We start from the raw sequence: 18,277 nt of genomic DNA, 5'->3' as shown, positions 1-18,277 counted from the left end.
GCTGCTATCATTTCTCTAAATATCCATGAAATTTTCTTATCCATTACACATATGAGAAAGCAAAACCTTTTAAAATTACACAAAAATGATAACTACTTTACTAAAGAAGTATTTTCAATTAATTTCAGTGCTGTTAAAGGAAGCGTGTGTGCAAAGGGGAGGGAGGGAGGGAGGAAAGGAAGGAGGCAGGGAGGGAACACATTTCTGAGTGTCATTTTTCCCTCCAAAACCACCCAATATGGTCAACTTTGTTTTAAAGTGTTAGATTTAGGAAATTTTCCTCAGTTGAGGAACAGAAAGCAGAAAGTCTAAACAAAAGCAAATTAAATCAAGACAAGGACATGAAAAACAAATTTGGCTTTACTTTTCAGTGGAAGTTGGTCCTATATCTAACACTGCACAAGGTTTCTTGCACAATGAAAAGAGAAGCAGAAGCCCTTACACTGCCTCGCTTTGCCAGAGAATCACCGTAGTCTGCTGGCAAAGTCCGCTTGCTGGACTTTTTCTGCTCATGTTCAACTGCATCTTCAATTATAGGCTCAAGCCTCATCTGGACAAACACCAAAGATTGGGATCAATGTCTTTTCATTATACAAAGAAAGATCTAATACCCTGTTTTACGTCTCTGCAGTCCGATTAAACAAATGTATGACTAACCGGATTCAAAGGTAAAGAAGATGCAAAACCCCAGCAGTGACAAACATCGGACATTCTAGGCCCCAACTTAACCTCTTGCCAACTTCGAGGTTTTTAAGGTCTGTTTCTGAGACCTGATTGGGATTTCAGCATCTTCATTCAAGATCCCACCCAGGGAACTAATCTATCACAATCCCCAAATTTAAATAGAATATCTCCCCCACAAACTTCACAGACAACATTATATCCATGGACCACCCCATCTTCCCGGACCCCTCTGCAGTGGCGCTGCTCCCCAAAGACAGCGCTGGCAGGCACACCTCTGCTTCTCCTCGGGACCAGGACGGCGCCCCGCATTACCTCCGTGAGGATCGTGGTGTCATAGGACGGCTGGTACTTCTCCTTTTCATGAGCAGTCCTCTTCTCCATCTTCTCTCGATCTGTCTTTTGTTTCCTATCTGCACCTTTAGGCTTAAAGACAAAGAAGATCAGTTTGTCTATCAGGTTTTGGACCAACAATTTCACCAGCCACACTGGGCCTTAATTACTGGGAGCCTAGTTCCATCCCTTACCTTAAAAACTTTGATTTGGCAGCTGGCTGAGTGTAGGTGATCTGTGTATTCTCCATTTTCATTCTGCTTAAAGGTGTCAACCTGGATCCTAAAAGGCACTCCCTTTTCACCCCCGTGCTTCCGGGGAGTGAACTCTGTGCTGATGCAGTGGACCTGGAAGACAACTCGAGCTGAAATGGACTCGAAGCACCCTTCCCTTTGTTCCCTTTCAGGTGTCCTGCCACAGGTCTAAATTCAAGCTCCTTTAAAACAAAACCCCATGTATTAGCCAGACATGTGTTGCGAGTTTCTGATTGCCTTTTTATACCGCTTTCCTTTCACAAACCCAGCTGAATCTTCCTGACCTTTCTGGGGATGCGCTCTTGCCCATTCCAACGCCTCTCCTCTGAGGGGGGACTTGCTCCGATCACGGGTGCATCACACAGTAGCTTCTGGAGTCCGTCTCCCAACCCAGACTGTAAGCTGCTCTCAGACCCGCCGTCTTCAGCCTTGCGTGCCGCACGACCCACAGCCGTCACCACCTCCTCACGCAGAACTCCCACTGTCGGCCATCTACTGCTGTCACCCCAACTCCAGCCGGCCAGTCACCTCCCTGGTGTTCACCGACTTGTGACGCTGCACCTGGGGAACTTTGCACTCCTCACTCTGCCTGTATCCATCTCTACTCTCCTGTCACCCCTTCCAAGTTAGCTGAGAAGTCGGAGGGCACCACTCATTTTCCCACCACTGCTGCCCCTCTCCTGACATCAGAGCGATGACAGCCTTAGGGCTGCGCACACAGCTAGTCACAAGACTTTGGGAACTTCTGACTGCCTCCCACCCCCTCTTCCCATGACTCAGAGTTGAAGTGGCCTCTGCAGTAAGACTGTGCACAACCTGACATTTAAGGCCAGCTCTTACATCGCTTTCGTTTACCACACAACCAGCTACCCTATTAGATGAACAGTATGAGAAAATATTCAGCTAACGTGAACCATGTCCCTAATGATTATTAGCTAACAGGGGGAGAGTATCTTGTCAACCACAAAGATGCGAAATGCTAAAGATTCTCCACAGCTCACATAAACCAGAGCCCACTCAGGCTGGTCAGCAATTAAGTGGTTTTCCTCTTCTACATAAAGATTACCTACTCAGTTTTACTTCCACCACTTACAAATCTGAACATACTGAGTATTAGAATTACTGCTGATTTTGTTTTTACATACAATAATGCTATACTTATGTTTTTAAAAAACTCATCTCTTAAGAGACACAAACTGAGTATTCCTAGGTTAAACGAAATGCCTGGGAGCTGCTCTAAACTCTTCCATTCACAACTGAATAAGGAAACTATTAGTAAATGTTGAAGCCAGGTGATGGGCACACTGAGGATTCATTATTATCCTCTTTTTTCTGTGGGGGTTTGAAAATTTCAGTATTAAAATATTTTTAACTAATGCTAGAGAGAATCTCAAACCTGTACACTTTTTCAATCATATCCTTTTAAAGACAAATGCATTTTAAGAAGAATGGAAGTTCTGTTTATTGTTACTACCAGTGGTAAAAGGAATATTTAAATAATACTTTTTTTTTAAATAATACTTAACATATCAGGTTGTCTTTATATATATTAGTCTATAAATGATGAAATTTAGCAGATTAACTCCAACAGTGTCTGTGTGTGTGTGTGTGTGTGTGTGTGTATGTGTGTGTGTGTGTGTGTGTAAAAGACATTACAAGATAGTTTACAAATAAGCATCTGAGGAAAATGATATCATGCGTCAGGAATTCAGTCTCATCCTGGCCTTCTAAATGACTAGGCTAGTATGCTTCTAATAATGTAAAAATCCAAACCTGAATGAAAGCAGATGTGCGCTTTGCAGGATCCCACAGAAATTCAACTGCATTTAACTGGCTTGGATTTGTCCTTGTGTCAATTATTCCCACAGACATTGGAATATCTGTATTTTAAAAATAAATGACATAGAAACTATGAAAAAGAAAATTAAAAGGTTACAACCCACTATAATTATGTTCTAATGAAACTACTGTACTTCCACGCTGAGCTTTTTCCTCCCATGTTCTTCACCTCAACAGCAAAACCCACCTAATGTCTACCACACTTTCTCCCACCATGGTTTCTATTTCATTTTATTAAGAACATGATGGACAGGGCCAACAAAGATTAAATAAATGGTTTCAAACTCAGAAAATTCCTGGTTCAGGTTCGTTAAGCACCAAAAAACGACTTTGTTTTTATCTATAAAACAACTCAAGGCACACAGGATCTGCTAACACCAAAACTCTCTCCACACAATTACAACTGGTGCCAACATATTAACGGGTGCAGCTAAACAACTGCCTTCCTCCCTCCGTGGTCTCCTGACAGCCACTTGTACCTAAATCGAGAAGTCTATCTCCTGGGCGATTCCACTTCCAACCTTCCAGCTGCTGATGCTCCGTATACTGCAGCCGTCTGTCATGGAAGACAACTCGAATGATGCTCTACGGAAGAAGGGGGGACAGGAACACTCTTAAACTGTTCCAGCTAAAAAGCAGAAGCGTTTTCACGTCTTACGCATCAGCCTATAATAGAAATGCATACAAAAACAAATTTGGCTTTAAACATTTTGTAAGTGAACGGTTTTGCTCTTGGATGCCTGGGTTATGGGTACCATTATTTGGTGCAAAGAATTATAACTCAAAAATAATAAAGGCAAATAAAATGGTTTCTTAGGGAAAATTTTTATTAAATAATTTGATATTGTAATTCAAAATTAAGGTACATGTCCATAAAAAAGTAGTAAGAACTGTATTTCTATAAAGAAAACGTCAGACGCACACAGAAATCACTAAAATGAAAAGGTGGTAAAAATAGAGACAGAACCCCAGGAACAATAGTAAAACTGTTCATTTAAAACAATAATAATTGGGGGGAGGGTATAGCTCAGTGGTAGAGAGCGTGCTTAGCATGCATGAAGTCCTGGGTTCAATCTCCAGTACCTCCATCAAATAAATAAACCTAATTACCTTCCCTCTCCAAAAACAAAAACAACCAACCAAACCAAACAAAACAAAAAATTGTTTCTTTAAAAAGATAGTCAAGGGCTGGGAGGGGGAGAGGTTACCTGCCCACCACACCAAAAAGAGAACCTATATGCAAAATTCATCCTCAACTATTTAACCTAACAGTGAGGTTATCTGAGGTAAGCAAGGGATAAAACAAAACAGAAAAAAACAGGTAAACTTCATCCAGACATGCAGGTTCCTAGGGGAGGCTTTAACTCTACTCCACAAACTCTACACCAGTTCTCTGTTCTCCATTCATCCCTCCCTCACCTCCCACAGGTTGGGCTGCCAACTACTGTTTCATTCCAGCAACAGGGTAACAGGTCATCAGCGTGGATTCAGATACCAGATTTGCACTCATTAGTGTTTCTGACACATTTATAAATAACTGTTTCTCAGACTATGATTCAATAAGAATTCTATTTCCAGTAGACTCTGCTGGTTTGAACAGGAAATAACTTGTTAGCAATAAATATAAATAGAGGCCCCTGCCTTCCCCACCCTCCAAATGCTGTTCAAAACATAGCTGATAAACATTTTGAAGGGAACCACTTAAAAGCAGCAATATTCTGATCTAAAACAGTTAAAGAAGAGGCCAGGTCGGCCGTGGGGACCTGTGTGGATGTCTACATGGGCACAGGTGCTGCTCCAAACCACACCCATCTTCCTCACCTGTACCAAAGTGAAGTTAAATAATTTTTTAATAACTCCTGCAACAAAACCCACAATTCCCGTGGCAAAACTGCTACGTTTTTGAATCACTGCAATAGCTACTAGGAAGTTAAATGGATCGTCCTTACCTTTACCAACTTTCCAGTGATCTCAGGCACATCTCCCATTTTCCGATTATCCAGCATCCGAATTTCATAAGATTGACCTATTTTTAAAAATTGTGTATCAAGAACAATCCATATAAAGAACATCACTCTGTGTAACAAAAATTCAACTGCCTCTCAAACATACAACAAGTCAATGTCAATTTTAGAGAAACAAGTCCAGACTGATCTTCCTCTTCCCTGCAAACTGCATCCTTCCCTCTTCCACCAGCACAGAAGCCTGAAGAGTTCACCAGTCTACCTTCCTCTGTTACTCTCACACTAGTGTTATTACACATACACACATTATCCAACAAGTTTTTCATAATAGCTTGATTCAGAGATAACTTACAGGCCATAAAATTCATCCTTTTAAAGCACACAATTAATTGGTTTCTAGTATGTGCAGAGTTGTGCAGCCATCACTGCTATCAATTTTAGAGCATCTTCATCCCAAAAAAGAGAACTCACACCTGTGAGCAGTCCCTTCCCTTCTCATTCTCCTACCCCCACCCCTCATCAACCTACTTCCTGTCTCTGGGGATCTGCCTGCCTTGGACACCTGATATAAATGGAATCACACAACAGGTGGCCTTTTGTGACTGGCATTTTCACTTATAATGCTTTCAAGATTCATCCTTGTTGTAGCATGTGTCAGTCTTTCCTATTTTTTAACAAAAGATATGTTTTCTTTTTAAACCTTCAATCAGTTAACAGTATTTTTAATCCTACAGACATGCTATTTCCTAGGATCTAAAACCTGTTTGCCAAGTAACCAATATTGCTTAATTAATAAAAAAAGTCTCCAAACAGAACAGCTATTTCTGATCCAACAGCGGCAATAAGCTGATCTGGAATAAGTCAAGGGTTTAAGATCAGAAGGGTCACTCAAATCACGAGGTGGTAAAACATCAGAGATTCACCTGGGGTTGCGGGACAAGGGGCAGCCTGTTCCAGCCAGATCCCCGCTCAAAGAGAGAGCTAGCCGCTCACGACGCCCTCTTGTGACTCTATGTCAGGACTACAGGTTTTTACTCCACAAAGTCAAAGACCTAAGTCTTCCTACTACCTAAGAGCAGAAGAGGACAGTTGTCCAGGCACACCCAGGAAACCACAAATACAGCTTTTAGACTCTGTACTTCTAGTGTTCAAAACTGTACAAACACTGACATTCTAAGGCATCAATACAACTTGTAATTTCTACCTGACTGATGAAGTTAAGAATACATAGAATTTACTTTTTTTTCTTTATGGTTTTACAGAATGGCAAATATTCTTCAACAATAGCTGCTCAAGAGGCAGAGGTAGGTAAGCAATGAGCTTCAAGGGGAGGGTACTAAGAGTGACCAAATGACGGCCAAGGAATGGCTACAGCCCCACCTATGTGCCAACCCTCCTTTGAGGAAATCCATCTATAAGAAGTGGCGGTGAGGGGGGCTCACATATTTGCCTGGATATTCAAAATCATATGAAGTGGAAGCCTGGGCCCCAGACCAGCAGCATCAGCATCACTTGCAAACTTGTCAGAAATGCAAAATCTCTGGCCCCACTGCAGACCTACTGAATCAGAACTGCTGTCAATCACATGCTGACAAGCCCTCTCGGTGCCCTGATGCACACTGAAGTTGGAGAACCACTGCTTTGTGTTAAAGCAGACATTTCCAGTCAGTCTATACTCTTTCTAACAAAATACATTCAGGACCTTCTCCTGGGAATAATTTTATACTCAAAAAGCTCTAAGTAAAATGATAAAAATTAATCATCTTTTCTCAGCAGCTGAACAAATACTACAAGAGATGGTATGATAAACACTCTCCCAGAGTGCTCTATCCAGAGGAGAAGTGGCCTGGTTTGGAACAGTGGATTATACATTTGCCTCATTCTGCACAGGGTTCGTTTAATACAATGTCATATGAGCCACTGTGCAATAAGATTTCAAAAGTCTTTTTCATTTCTAATTACTTGTCTGTGTTAAAATTAAGAACTAAGTCGATCTAAAGCTGTTTAAAGTAAATTACATTATGCTTCATTTCCAAGTAACCAGAATTCATTAAATTGTCATTCACTTATTTAATAAGACTGTAAATCTTGCATGGGTCTAGGATAGCTCTTGCTCCCATACATACACATGCACCACAAATCCATTATGTTCACATATATTCATCACACATGTATATGCAAGCCATACATTTGAATATACATATATGGGCACATTTTTAACACACACATGCACGAGCGCGCGTGCACACACACACACACACACACACACTGGCTCAGGGTTCATTAGATGCCCATTCAAGACCTAGCTTTGACTGTGCCTGTAAAGAGAAGCTAGAAAGACTTAAATATAAGACAAGACACTATAAACCTCTTAGAAGAAAACATAGACAAAACATTCTCTGACATAAATCTCAGCAATGTTCTCCTAGGGCAGTCTACCCAAGCAACAGAAATAAAAACAAAAATTAACAAATGGGACCTAATTAAACTTATAAGCTTTTGCACAGTAAAGGAAACCATAAGCAAAACAAAAAGAACCTATGGAATGGAAGAAAATATTTGCAAATGATGTGACTGACAAGGGTTTAATTTCCAGAATATATAAACAGCTCATACAACTTAAAAAAAAAAAAATCTAATCCAAAAATGAGCAGAAGACCTAAATAAGCAACTCTCCAGTGAAGACATACAAATGGCCAATAGGCACATGAAAAAATGCTCAATATCAGTAATTAGCAGAGAAATGCAAATCAAAAGTACAATGAAGTATCACCTCACACCAGTCAGAATAGCTTATCATTCAAAAGTCCACAAATGATAAATGCTGGAGAGGTTGTGGAGAAAAGGGAACCCTCCTACACTGCTGGTGGGAATGTAGTTTGGTGCAGCCATTATGGAAAACAGCATGGAGATTCCTCAAAAGGCTAAAAATAGACTTACTATATATATGATCCAGCCATCCCACTCCTGGGCATATATCCAGAGGGAACCTTAATTCAAAAAGACACATGCACCCAATGTTCACAGTAGCACTATATACAATAGCCAAGACATGGAAACAATCTAAATGTCCACTGACAGATGACTGGATAAAGAAGCTGTGGTATATTTATACAATGGAATACTACTCAGCCATCAAAAAGAATAAAATAATGCCATTTGTAGCAACATGGATGGCCCTGGAGAATGTCACTCTAAGTGAAGTAAGCCAGTTGCACAGAGCATCTTCAGATCTCCCTGACTCCTGGCGCTTCTGCCTCCCTCTTTCACTTATAAGGATCTCTGTCATTTCACTGGGCCCACATGGATATTCACTCCATTGCCTTAACTGAATCACACCTGCAATGTGCCTTTTGCTATATAAGGTAAAATATTCACAGGTTCTGGGGATTAGATGTGGACATCTTTGGGGCACCATTACTCTGCCTGCCACAGTTGCACACATCCTATTTCTACAGTTCAAAACTGCTTTAGGCTCATTTAAAAATTTGTCATCATACTTGCCAACAAACCTGGCAAAACCCCTGATCATTAAACAGTCCTGGGGTTGAATTCTAACCATGAGTAAAAACCACTCAACTAACTGCAAAAGGAAACCAACATGCCAGCCAAGGTCTCAGTACTTGCCCTTCCAGTGCAGTCAGAGATCACTAAAGCTGCTTAGTTATAAACAACAGTAACGGCAGCAGAGGCTGGTGCTGTGCTTCCTGTGTGCTGGCCACCTTCTGGGCACATCACACAGAATTAAGTCAATTTAATTCTCAACTACTTTAGGTGGGGGGGTATTAAATTAAGGAACTTGCCTAGAGTAGCAAGCGGTGGAAGGGGATCTAAATGCAGGCAGCCTGGCTCCAGAGACTGCAGGTACCCAGTGCTCCCCGCTGCCCTCTACCTCTCACACCCCACTACACACCGAAAAACACACATAAGTAACCAGTCACTGTAGTTGAATCATTTAAAAGGAACAGGACATCCCACAGGCAGCAGAGGTGCAGACATCCCGGGCAGCTCTGTTTCACTGGCAACTAGAGATGCAAGCTTCTACCAAGCATCACTTTAGGGATGGAAGTTCTCTTTCAAATTTTATCTTTAAGTGACAGGACCACTACATTCACAACTATGCTTAGGCATGTAACTCAGTCATCACATGAACCGGTAAGTTTATTGGAATAAATTCAATAAAATATTAACTGTACAGTATTTTTATTATACAAAGGCCATCATAAAACATGATTACAATCTTCTTAGGTGTCTAAAGAGTTCTAATTCAGTGGCTCCCTGAGGCCTGCAGACTGATACACTTGGCAAGAAGAGCTTTTACTGTATATCCTTTCATACCTTCTGAACTTTGAACAATGTATATATATCATCTATTTAAACTGTTAAATTCTAAACGGTGACAATTAACTGAAAATTTAGAAAACACTGGAACTATTCTAGTAAAGACACATGATGGTTAAGAAAACAAGATTTCGAATCTGAAAACTGTGAGTTTGAATCTCTATCCATAAAAAGATGCTCAATCTAAAAAAAAAAAAATTGTAGAAAAAATTACTCCTGCTACAGCTTTAATATAACAAAATGGGGATAATCGTGCTTTCATTAACTGTCATTGTTATTTCCAAGTGACAAAGAAAAAAATGCTTGATTCCCCTCTCATTTAATAAAATGAATATGGAAATTTAAAAGGAATTAAAATTCGTGCTGATGAAGGACAACTTCAAGTGCCCTATCTAATCCCTTCTTTATAAAGTTTTTGTATCTTTTTTTTTTTTTGATAAACAAGACAACATTGCTACTATGAGTCATTTTCCCTTGATGGAGGTGAAGAGTTCATTTGAACATAAAAAAATTAACTCATGAGCAAATCTCAGTAAAAATCTGATTCCTAAAAAGAGTAAATTATGTCAATACTCAACAGTCATACTATCAAAGCTGACGCATGGATGTTACTACACTAAATGGGTCACCAAGGTACACTTTGCAGAAACTTTCCATGGCAATGTCACTCCAGCCAAAAATATATTCATGGTCTTTTACTGGAATTCTTAGATAAAAATCAATCGAGCCTGAATTTTATCTTCCACATCTACACTTGATTCTCTTTACACTATGTTCAGAAAAGGCTTCAGTAAAAAATCACAACTGTATATGCACTAAATCGAGAATGTTTCATTTTGAAAAGTGAGTCTAATCAACTTAAGATATTTTGCTAAGTCTGGGCCTTTGTTTACTTTATTAGTTTGAAAGAGATGGGGAAAAAAGAAAGACTGAAAGAACATCTCAATCAGGTTCAAACCTAGCCTGAATCCAGAAAAAGCTATGGATCCTCTTCTTAAAAATGTATGCATTTATTAAAAATTTGAAAACAATGTAGGGGATTCACGAAAAGTCTTGGGTTCAGAATCTTTTGTCAAAATACAATGCTAAGAGATAAATGCCAGGAGACAAGCCTGTGAAAGAACTACTTGATCTACGTGTAAGGATTATATTTAAAGTATTATTATTTCTTTTTTAAAAGGTATATAAAAGTAGAACTACTGTATGATTTCTGAAATGCATTTTTAATGATTATTCAAATATTTATTTTAAAAAATGTAGCCTACATATGCAGTTTTACTTTTCCAGTGATTTTTTTCCTAAAAGACTAGGAGAAACTAAGAGGTAAATTAACACAATTCGACAACGAAGAAAATACTCTTCATTAATACTGCAGTGAGCAGAGTCAAATGCTTGAAAATCACCTGCACTTACTACACTGATTATAGTCACCTGGAGCGTCGGTTTGGGGAGGGTAGGAGGGAGCCTGCTAGGGTAACGGATATACTGGGCACAGGCAGTGTTTTCAAGGGAACGATCTGTGTAAAGATTCATTGAGCTGTACATTTAAGAATTATGCACTCTACTGTAGATATTTCAATATGTTTTTTTAAATCTAAGCTTGACCAAATTGACAGTGAGCAAGTTTATCAACTGCTCTAAGCTTCAGTTTTTAAAATCTGTAATGAATCTATAAAATTTCTCAGGTTATTGTGGGAACTGAACAAGATACCACATATATACTATTTAGTACAATGCTTCATACACAGGAAGCATTCAGCGAATGTAGATCTAATATGTTATCACTATAGACTGTGGACTGCAACTTTTATCAATGTGAAATGTCTTTATCCAATTTAATAATAATGGTGACCAGTTATGAATATTTTTCCAGGCCAATAGACAGATATATCCAAAGTTCTTTAAACAGAGGGTGTATGCATGTTCGTCCCATGGTATGCACATAACAACTTATTCAACTATTCCCTAAGTAGAAGAAATTCAGGTTATTTCCTTTTCTTGTCATTAGAAATAAAGCTACAGTGAATATTATTGCCTCTACATTGTTTCTTCTGAAATGTTTATGTCTAAAACAGATTACCATATGAACTCTTAAGTTTCTTTCAAATATGAAACTTAAGTTTCAGATAACTGAATGCCTACTCAAGCAATTCCTAAATTAATGTTAACACCAAAATCAGGGTATTGCCATAGGCTACAAATCAGAATTAAAGTAAAACCTCATAAAGTCTTAAGTTTATCTATCAAATGGAAAGTCAGAAAAAAGTTATTCTTCCTCATTTCAGAATAATCACTAGTGAAGTCTAAAATCTATAGCTCTTTCCAAAAGTTTGAGGAATTAAAGATTCTATTTAAGGACAGAAAAATAATCACAACGAACTCGTAAGTGAACAGATGTTAATTCCCATTTTGTTGAAATAAAATAGATATACACACAAGGAAACACACCTAGGTCGTTAATCAGTTATCCTGGGCGGGAGTGCAACTGCAGTCCACTTTCAGTTTTATCCCTTGATGCATTCCCCCAATTTTCCTATAATGAGTATGTACTATTTTTATAACAATAAACATGCTGAATTCATTTTAAAAATAAGAGTTCAACATGCTTTCAGTATAGGTGTCCAACAAATTAATTCCTGCATAGCTAAATACATTTGTTTACATTGATAAGTCACATTGGCCAGTGCCCAAACTGCTGAGAGCACCTCCAAAAAAAACCGCTTCATTCTCTCCAACGGTAAATCCTACCGGCCCCCCAACTCTGTTTTCCATTCTGCTCACTCTCGCTTTCGTATCACCAAAACATAGTATTCTTATTAAGTGTAGACAAAATTTGACACGGTTTATTTTAGCCACTGATTCCACCCTGGGAAGCTTATGTCTATTCTCAGCACAAATCTGCTTCATGCCTGAGAACAGGTTTCTTGCTAGCTGGACTTCTGATTCATCCTCAAGTTCCTAAAAATAACTGACATCCTTTTCTATTGCTCCTTCTTTGGATTTTGTCTTTAAAAAAAAAAAAAACTGGAATAAATCTTGTTCCACAGACCCTCTATGCAAATCAGTTTCCACCAAATATTGTTTTGTTGGCTCACTGTAAAACTCCTACAATTTTTGTTAACTAAAGTTGTAAAATTAAAGAAAAAGAATCTAACTTTAAGTTATTACCATTCATCAGGCTGCAATGCCAAAATATTATTTCAAATTCTTAAAATCCTTACATCAAAATATGACACAGCCATACTAACCTTGGTTCAAGTAAGTGAGCGTTTCATCGTGCAGCTTGACTGCCGGTGATGTTGCTGCGCACATCACGTACTGAAAGGGCGGGTGTTTAGTTTCATCATCCAATGGAAGGCTGGAATCTTCCTGCTTGAAAATGGGCAATGCCAAAACATCGCTGGAAAGCAAAAAATCAAAAGTGACCTTACTTTGGGTTTAAAATATTTCAGAGCATAGAGAAACATTTAGGGGTAGTTTCTTTTAAAATTTAAGATCAGAAATGGTATGTAGAATAGAATAACTATTAATGCTAATCTGGCTCCCCCGAGAGAAAGTTTTAATAACCCCTATTTCTAGTGAGTGTGGCAGGGGGAATGAGTGGCTATGATTGGGCAGAAGTATTCAAGAAAGAAATATTTAAATTAGAATAAAAAGTATTTAATAGTTAAAAAAAATCCAAACTACTGATAAAGAGATCAGACTGATAGTATTTACGGTATTTAAAAAAAAAGTTATGTCAAAGAATTCTTTAAAAACTTTAAACTCATTATTTCTATAAAAAAAAAGAAAGAGCAAGAGTACGTACATAGCCACCTGTTTTGAAAGGTACGCTGGCACCGTGAAATCACAAAGAAGCATTTGATTAAAGTGGTACTTTACAAAAAGTTCCCCGCTAGGCCTGGCCAAGTGCTGAGAGCAGAGAGCTTCATACTTAGTCTAGAATAACAGCTTCTTCTGAGAAGCAAACAGCAGCAGTAGAAACAGCTGCTATTTTTTCCCCCAAGAATAACCTGGGGTATTGACTGGGAAAGGGATGGGGTGGCTTCTGGGGCACTGTCTATATTCTATCAACTTGGGTGGCTAAACACATTATGGATGTGTTTGGTTTGTCCTTTTTTTTTTTTTAAACAGCTGAGATAAAATTTACATACCACAGAATCCACCCTTTTAAACTGTGTAATTCAGTGGTTTTGAGTACAGTGTATTCACAGAGTTGTGCAGTCTTCACCGCTACCTAATTCCAGAACACTTCCAGCTCCTGGGAAAGAACTATGCTTAGCAGCCACCCCTATTCGTACCCCGCCACCCTATCCCCAGCCCTGGCAACCACTCATCTGCCCGTCTCTATGGATCTGTCTATGCTGGATATTTAGTGCAAAGAGAACCATGCGGCCTTTTGTGACTGGCTTCTTTTACTCGGTATGTTTTCAAGGTCCATCCATGTTGCAGCACACATCAGTACTTCATTCCTTTTCATGGCCGAATGATATTCCATTGTATGAATATGCCACATTCTGTTTATCTATCATCAAAAGATGGCCCTTCGGCTTGTTTCCACTTGTTGGCTATTATGAATAATGCAGCTATGAACAGCTGCATATGTTTTTGTGTAGACATGCGTTTACTTCCCTTGGATATATATCTAGGAGTAAAACTGATGTGTCATATGGTAACTCTGTTTAACTTTTTGAGAAACAGCCAGACTGTTTTCCAAAGTGGCTGCACCATTTTACATTCTTACCATCAATGTATGAAGAGTGGATTTTTTTTTTAGATAATTCACTAAGCTGTATATTTATATCTTGATAATTTTTCTACGTCCCTTCCTCAGTAAAAAGTAAAATAACAGTGAAATATTCAAATGAAAAACTACCATATCAACCCCAACAGCAAAGACTTGTCTGAATTCCTTGTTTCTTCTTACAAGCTGTTAACTGACTCAGATATTTGGCTAGCCCCATTTTAATTAAATTCAACTGAAAAACAAAATGTGGAAATAAATGAACAGAAAGGGAAACCCTGTATTCTCTCCTCCCACATACATTTCTACTGAAGCACTAGACTGACTATTCAGGGACTAAAATGCCCACTAATTCTCCTTTATTTATACCTAGGAACTGTCAAAACACTCCTAAGTCAAAAGTATAACGGAGAAACACATAGTCAGCAGTGGTCCCCAGCACCCCTCTAGGACAGATATAAAACCCGAGGCAGATATAAAAACTTTTCAGGAAACTTACAAATGGTACTTCAAGACTCAGAGCAGCTCTTTATAAAGAACAATCATAACAGTCAAAATGACTCCACCATAGATGAAAAAAATATATGTGTTCTTATGTCATATATATGGAAACATTTAAAGTTCTCTTGGTGAGGAAGAAATAAAAAATGAGATATAACTCAGACACACTAATTAATTATACCGAAAAGTAACATGGAGAATAATTTTCAGATCTTAATGCTAACTGCTTGTGTTGATCATTAAATACAGGTCATTAAAATAAGACATCAGACTACATAAGAATGGCTATTTATAAATAAACGGTCATATATAATAAACACAGATCCTAGGAAGCAACCACTATTTTATTCACTTGGTTATAGCCTAGATGACCCACACAGGAATACTATACTCATGGCAGGTGCTATATTATTCTTGAATAAACTTAACACATAAACAGGTAGAGATCATGCGTTCTTGAAATCCCAATTAATTTTTTTACTTCATTAAAAAGAAAATGCATTCCAACCAACAGTCACCAGAGTGAGCCTCTTCAAACAGAAGTCAGATCATTTCATTCCTCTGAACTCTCCGTCAGCTCACTTTCAAAGCAAGGGTCCTTACAAGGTCCATCAAGGTCCTACTTCATCTCTTCTTTCTTTTTGCTCCACCCACCCTCAGCCCTTCTGCCCCAGTCACACCAGCCTCCTTCCCTGTTTTTCAGGGCCTTTGCACTGGTTCTATTCTTCTGCTGATGCCCTACTGGCTCATTTCATTCAAAATGTCACCTTTTCAGGGACAACTATAACCCTCCCATCTCCACTCCCAATTTCCCCTTTCCTACTCTATTTATCATAAAGTGTTTCACTTTCTAACAGTATACATGACTTAGGTTGTATCCCCCATAAGTATATTACCACCCCTCAAATTGGTTTCTCTTCACCGATTAAAGCCAGCATCTAGCACAAAGGAGCTCAAATATCTGCGGAATGGATAGATGAATTGCAGCACTGATAAACAGTTGAGACTAAAATGAAGAACTAGGTCTCCAGATCATTTAAGATCATAAATTCTACTAGGCTGAAGTGTAAGAAAGTTCTGGTATTCAGTTGTTTTTGTAATCTCATATCCCAGACAGGTAGGACTCCCAGGCATCTGACAAGCAAATGAAAAGCCTCAAGGCTTCAAATTATTCCAAGTAATTTTGAAATGCCAGTATCCAAAAATAACCAGGCACACAAAGACAAACAAGACTTTAGGAACAAGAACCAACAGCAAAAACAACAGATGGCAAACACCCAGTTCCAGAGCCGGCCTGTTGGTATTCAGTTCTCTTCTGCCTCTGCTGCAGGGGGTGAGAGGTCTGAAAACTACATATGAGACGTCTTGCCAGCTGGGACCTTGCTAGGTCACTCCAAAAGGAAGGACTGGTGGGAAATTACAAGGGAGTGGGGAAGAGCAGAGGCAGGAGACCACAGCAGCAGCAGCCAGCCCTCCTCCCTGAATCCTTCTAGCACCTCTGCTATCAAATACTTCACTAACTCCTTCTCTGCCCCAACATCTCAGTGGTTTCTGCTTTTGTGATTGGACACAGACTAATACCTGCAAAGGCTTCAAGATGCCAGAGTTATTGGAACCATAAGATAAAATTAAGCTTACTCTGTTTAAAGAAATAAAAGACAAGCCTGAAAAGATCTGTAAGGAACAGGAAATTTTAAGGGAGAGCAGAACCGAAAAGGAACAAACACAGCTTCTAGAACTGGAAAGCAAAATTGCTAAAATTAAGAACTCGGGTTTAGGAAGAAGGGTATAGCTCAAGCAGTAAAGCGCATGCTTAGCGTGTATGAGATACTGGGTTCAATCCACAGTACCTCCTCTAAATAAATAAGCCTAATTACTTACCCCTGCAAACAAAACAAAAAAACAAACAAAGCAAAAAAGAACTCCAGTTTAATAGCAGCTCACAGAGAAATGAAGAGTATATAAGGAAACTGGAATACAGGTAAAAAGAAATGATTCAGAAGGCAGCACAGAGAGCAAAATGACAGAAAATGCAGAAGAGACATTAAGAAAGAAAATATCAGGTGAGAACATTTTACACTGAAGTCTCAGATAAGGAAAGAATGGGGCAGAGGCAATATTTGAGATAAAGGTTAAGCAAATTCCAGAACTGATGAAATACACGAATCTGCTGACTCAAGAACCCCAAATAACCAAAGTAGGATAAATAATTTAAAAATCTACATTTAAACACATGGAGAAAAAATGCAAAGTCAGTATAGTAGGCGGAAGTTCCATTTTCTTAGTAAGGTACCAAGTATGGAAATCAATCAGAAGTAGGCCCTGGGAGGGAGAGTTGTGGGTCTGAGCCGCCATCATCCAGTCCTTGAGGAGAGTGGGAGAAGGAATGGACTGGAGGGACTGACAGGCACTACTGTGGGACCACTGAGCAGCAAAAGGGAAGCACCTGAGAGCTAAGGTCATTTACGTCCAGTGAGGCCCAATCAGCACTTTCCTGGAGCCACATTCAGCTACTTCAGAGCAGAAGAAATCAAATTTAACCAGGGTTACAGTTTTACTAACATCAAAAAGAGGAGAGGGGACTAAAGCAAGAGGGGGCAAGAGAGACGAGGGTATGTGCAGGGAAGTGGTTACAATGACTGACATGGAAGGTTACACTGGCTGGGGAAGACAGCAGGCGTCCAGAGGTGAGGAGCTGTGACCTGAGAGCAACATCAGAGATCTCAGAGTGTCCAGTGCTGGCAGAGCAGGGTAACAAGGGAGCGAGCTGAGAGGCAGGAGGTGGTGGGTGAACTCTGAATTGGAGATTATATAGCTGGGCTGTGTGATGGCAGTGTCAAGGTCTAACGCCCAAGCAAAACAGGACTGACAAGCTGAAGACAATGTCATTATAAGAAAGAAAATCAAGGAACCGAAGCTTCAGGCCACTGGAAAGTCCATTTAAGTACTTTCTGAAGTCACAAAGAATTAAGACAGTAGTTCTGTTAGCTAATGACAGTGAGTCAGGACCTAGAATTTTTAAATGAGGTATGACCCAGAAATCGGAAGATGACGGCGATAGCTGGGTAACTGGTGACATTTGGTGACGTGAAATTCAAAGCTGGGGGTCTTGCAGGGAAGGAGAGAGGGAGAAGAGCTTGGAAGTGGCAGTGAGGAGGGAGAACTCTCCCCAGCCTCTTAGGGCGGTGGCAGGGTGTGAAAATGAACCACTGCCACTCGAGATGGCTTCAGGGGAAAAGTGTCCTCAGAGCAGAGCCAGGTTTCCAAAAGAGAAAGAAGGGGAAGGTATCGGTAGGAGACAAAGTTGGCTCTATCAGCTTCCTAGGGCTGTCGTCACAAAAAACTAAAACCTGGTGGCTTAAAACAGCAGAGATTTACTGTCTCACAGTTGAGGAGGCAGTAAGTTCGAAATCAAGGTGTTGGCAGGGCTGGTTCCTTCCGAGGGCTGGCACGGGGTGGTGGAGGGTTGTGGTTCCGACTGGCCTCCCTCCCAGCATCTGGTGTTGGGTGGCGATCCTGGGTGTTGTTTGGTTGTAGGTGCATCACTCCAGGCATGTGGCCAACTTCTCCCTGTGTGTCCCCAGTCTTCCCTCTGTGCCCGTCTGTCCAAATTTCCCCTT

General features: G+C 39.7%; 1 protein-coding gene across 2 annotated transcripts in view; it reads right to left on the bottom strand.

Moving 5' to 3' along the window:
• UBP1 (upstream binding protein 1) overlaps nucleotides 1–18,277 on the bottom strand; it is a 43,590-nt gene that overhangs the window by 15,997 nt on the left and 9,316 nt on the right. Inside the window, exons 2-8 of one of the 2 annotated variants that reach the window (XM_074345338.1) lie at nucleotides 12,661–12,812; nucleotides 5,057–5,133; nucleotides 3,587–3,692; nucleotides 3,042–3,148; nucleotides 1,209–1,361; nucleotides 997–1,107; nucleotides 443–550 (exon numbers count right to left, since the gene is read on the bottom strand). In XM_074345338.1, the coding sequence (XP_074201439.1) occupies nucleotides 443–550; nucleotides 997–1,107; nucleotides 1,209–1,361; nucleotides 3,042–3,148; nucleotides 3,587–3,692; nucleotides 5,057–5,133; nucleotides 12,661–12,812 (814 nt within the window). The remainder of the gene's footprint in view (nucleotides 1–442; nucleotides 551–996; nucleotides 1,108–1,208; nucleotides 1,362–3,041; nucleotides 3,149–3,586; nucleotides 3,693–5,056; nucleotides 5,134–12,660; nucleotides 12,813–18,277) is intronic. The other variant, XM_074345339.1, reaches the window with a different exon arrangement.

This window comes from Camelus bactrianus, chromosome 17, assembly GCF_048773025.1.
Source record: "Camelus bactrianus isolate YW-2024 breed Bactrian camel chromosome 17, ASM4877302v1, whole genome shotgun sequence".
NCBI lineage: Eukaryota > Metazoa > Chordata > Mammalia > Artiodactyla > Camelidae > Camelus > Camelus bactrianus.
This window is presented reverse-complemented; position numbering and strand designations above follow the sequence as displayed.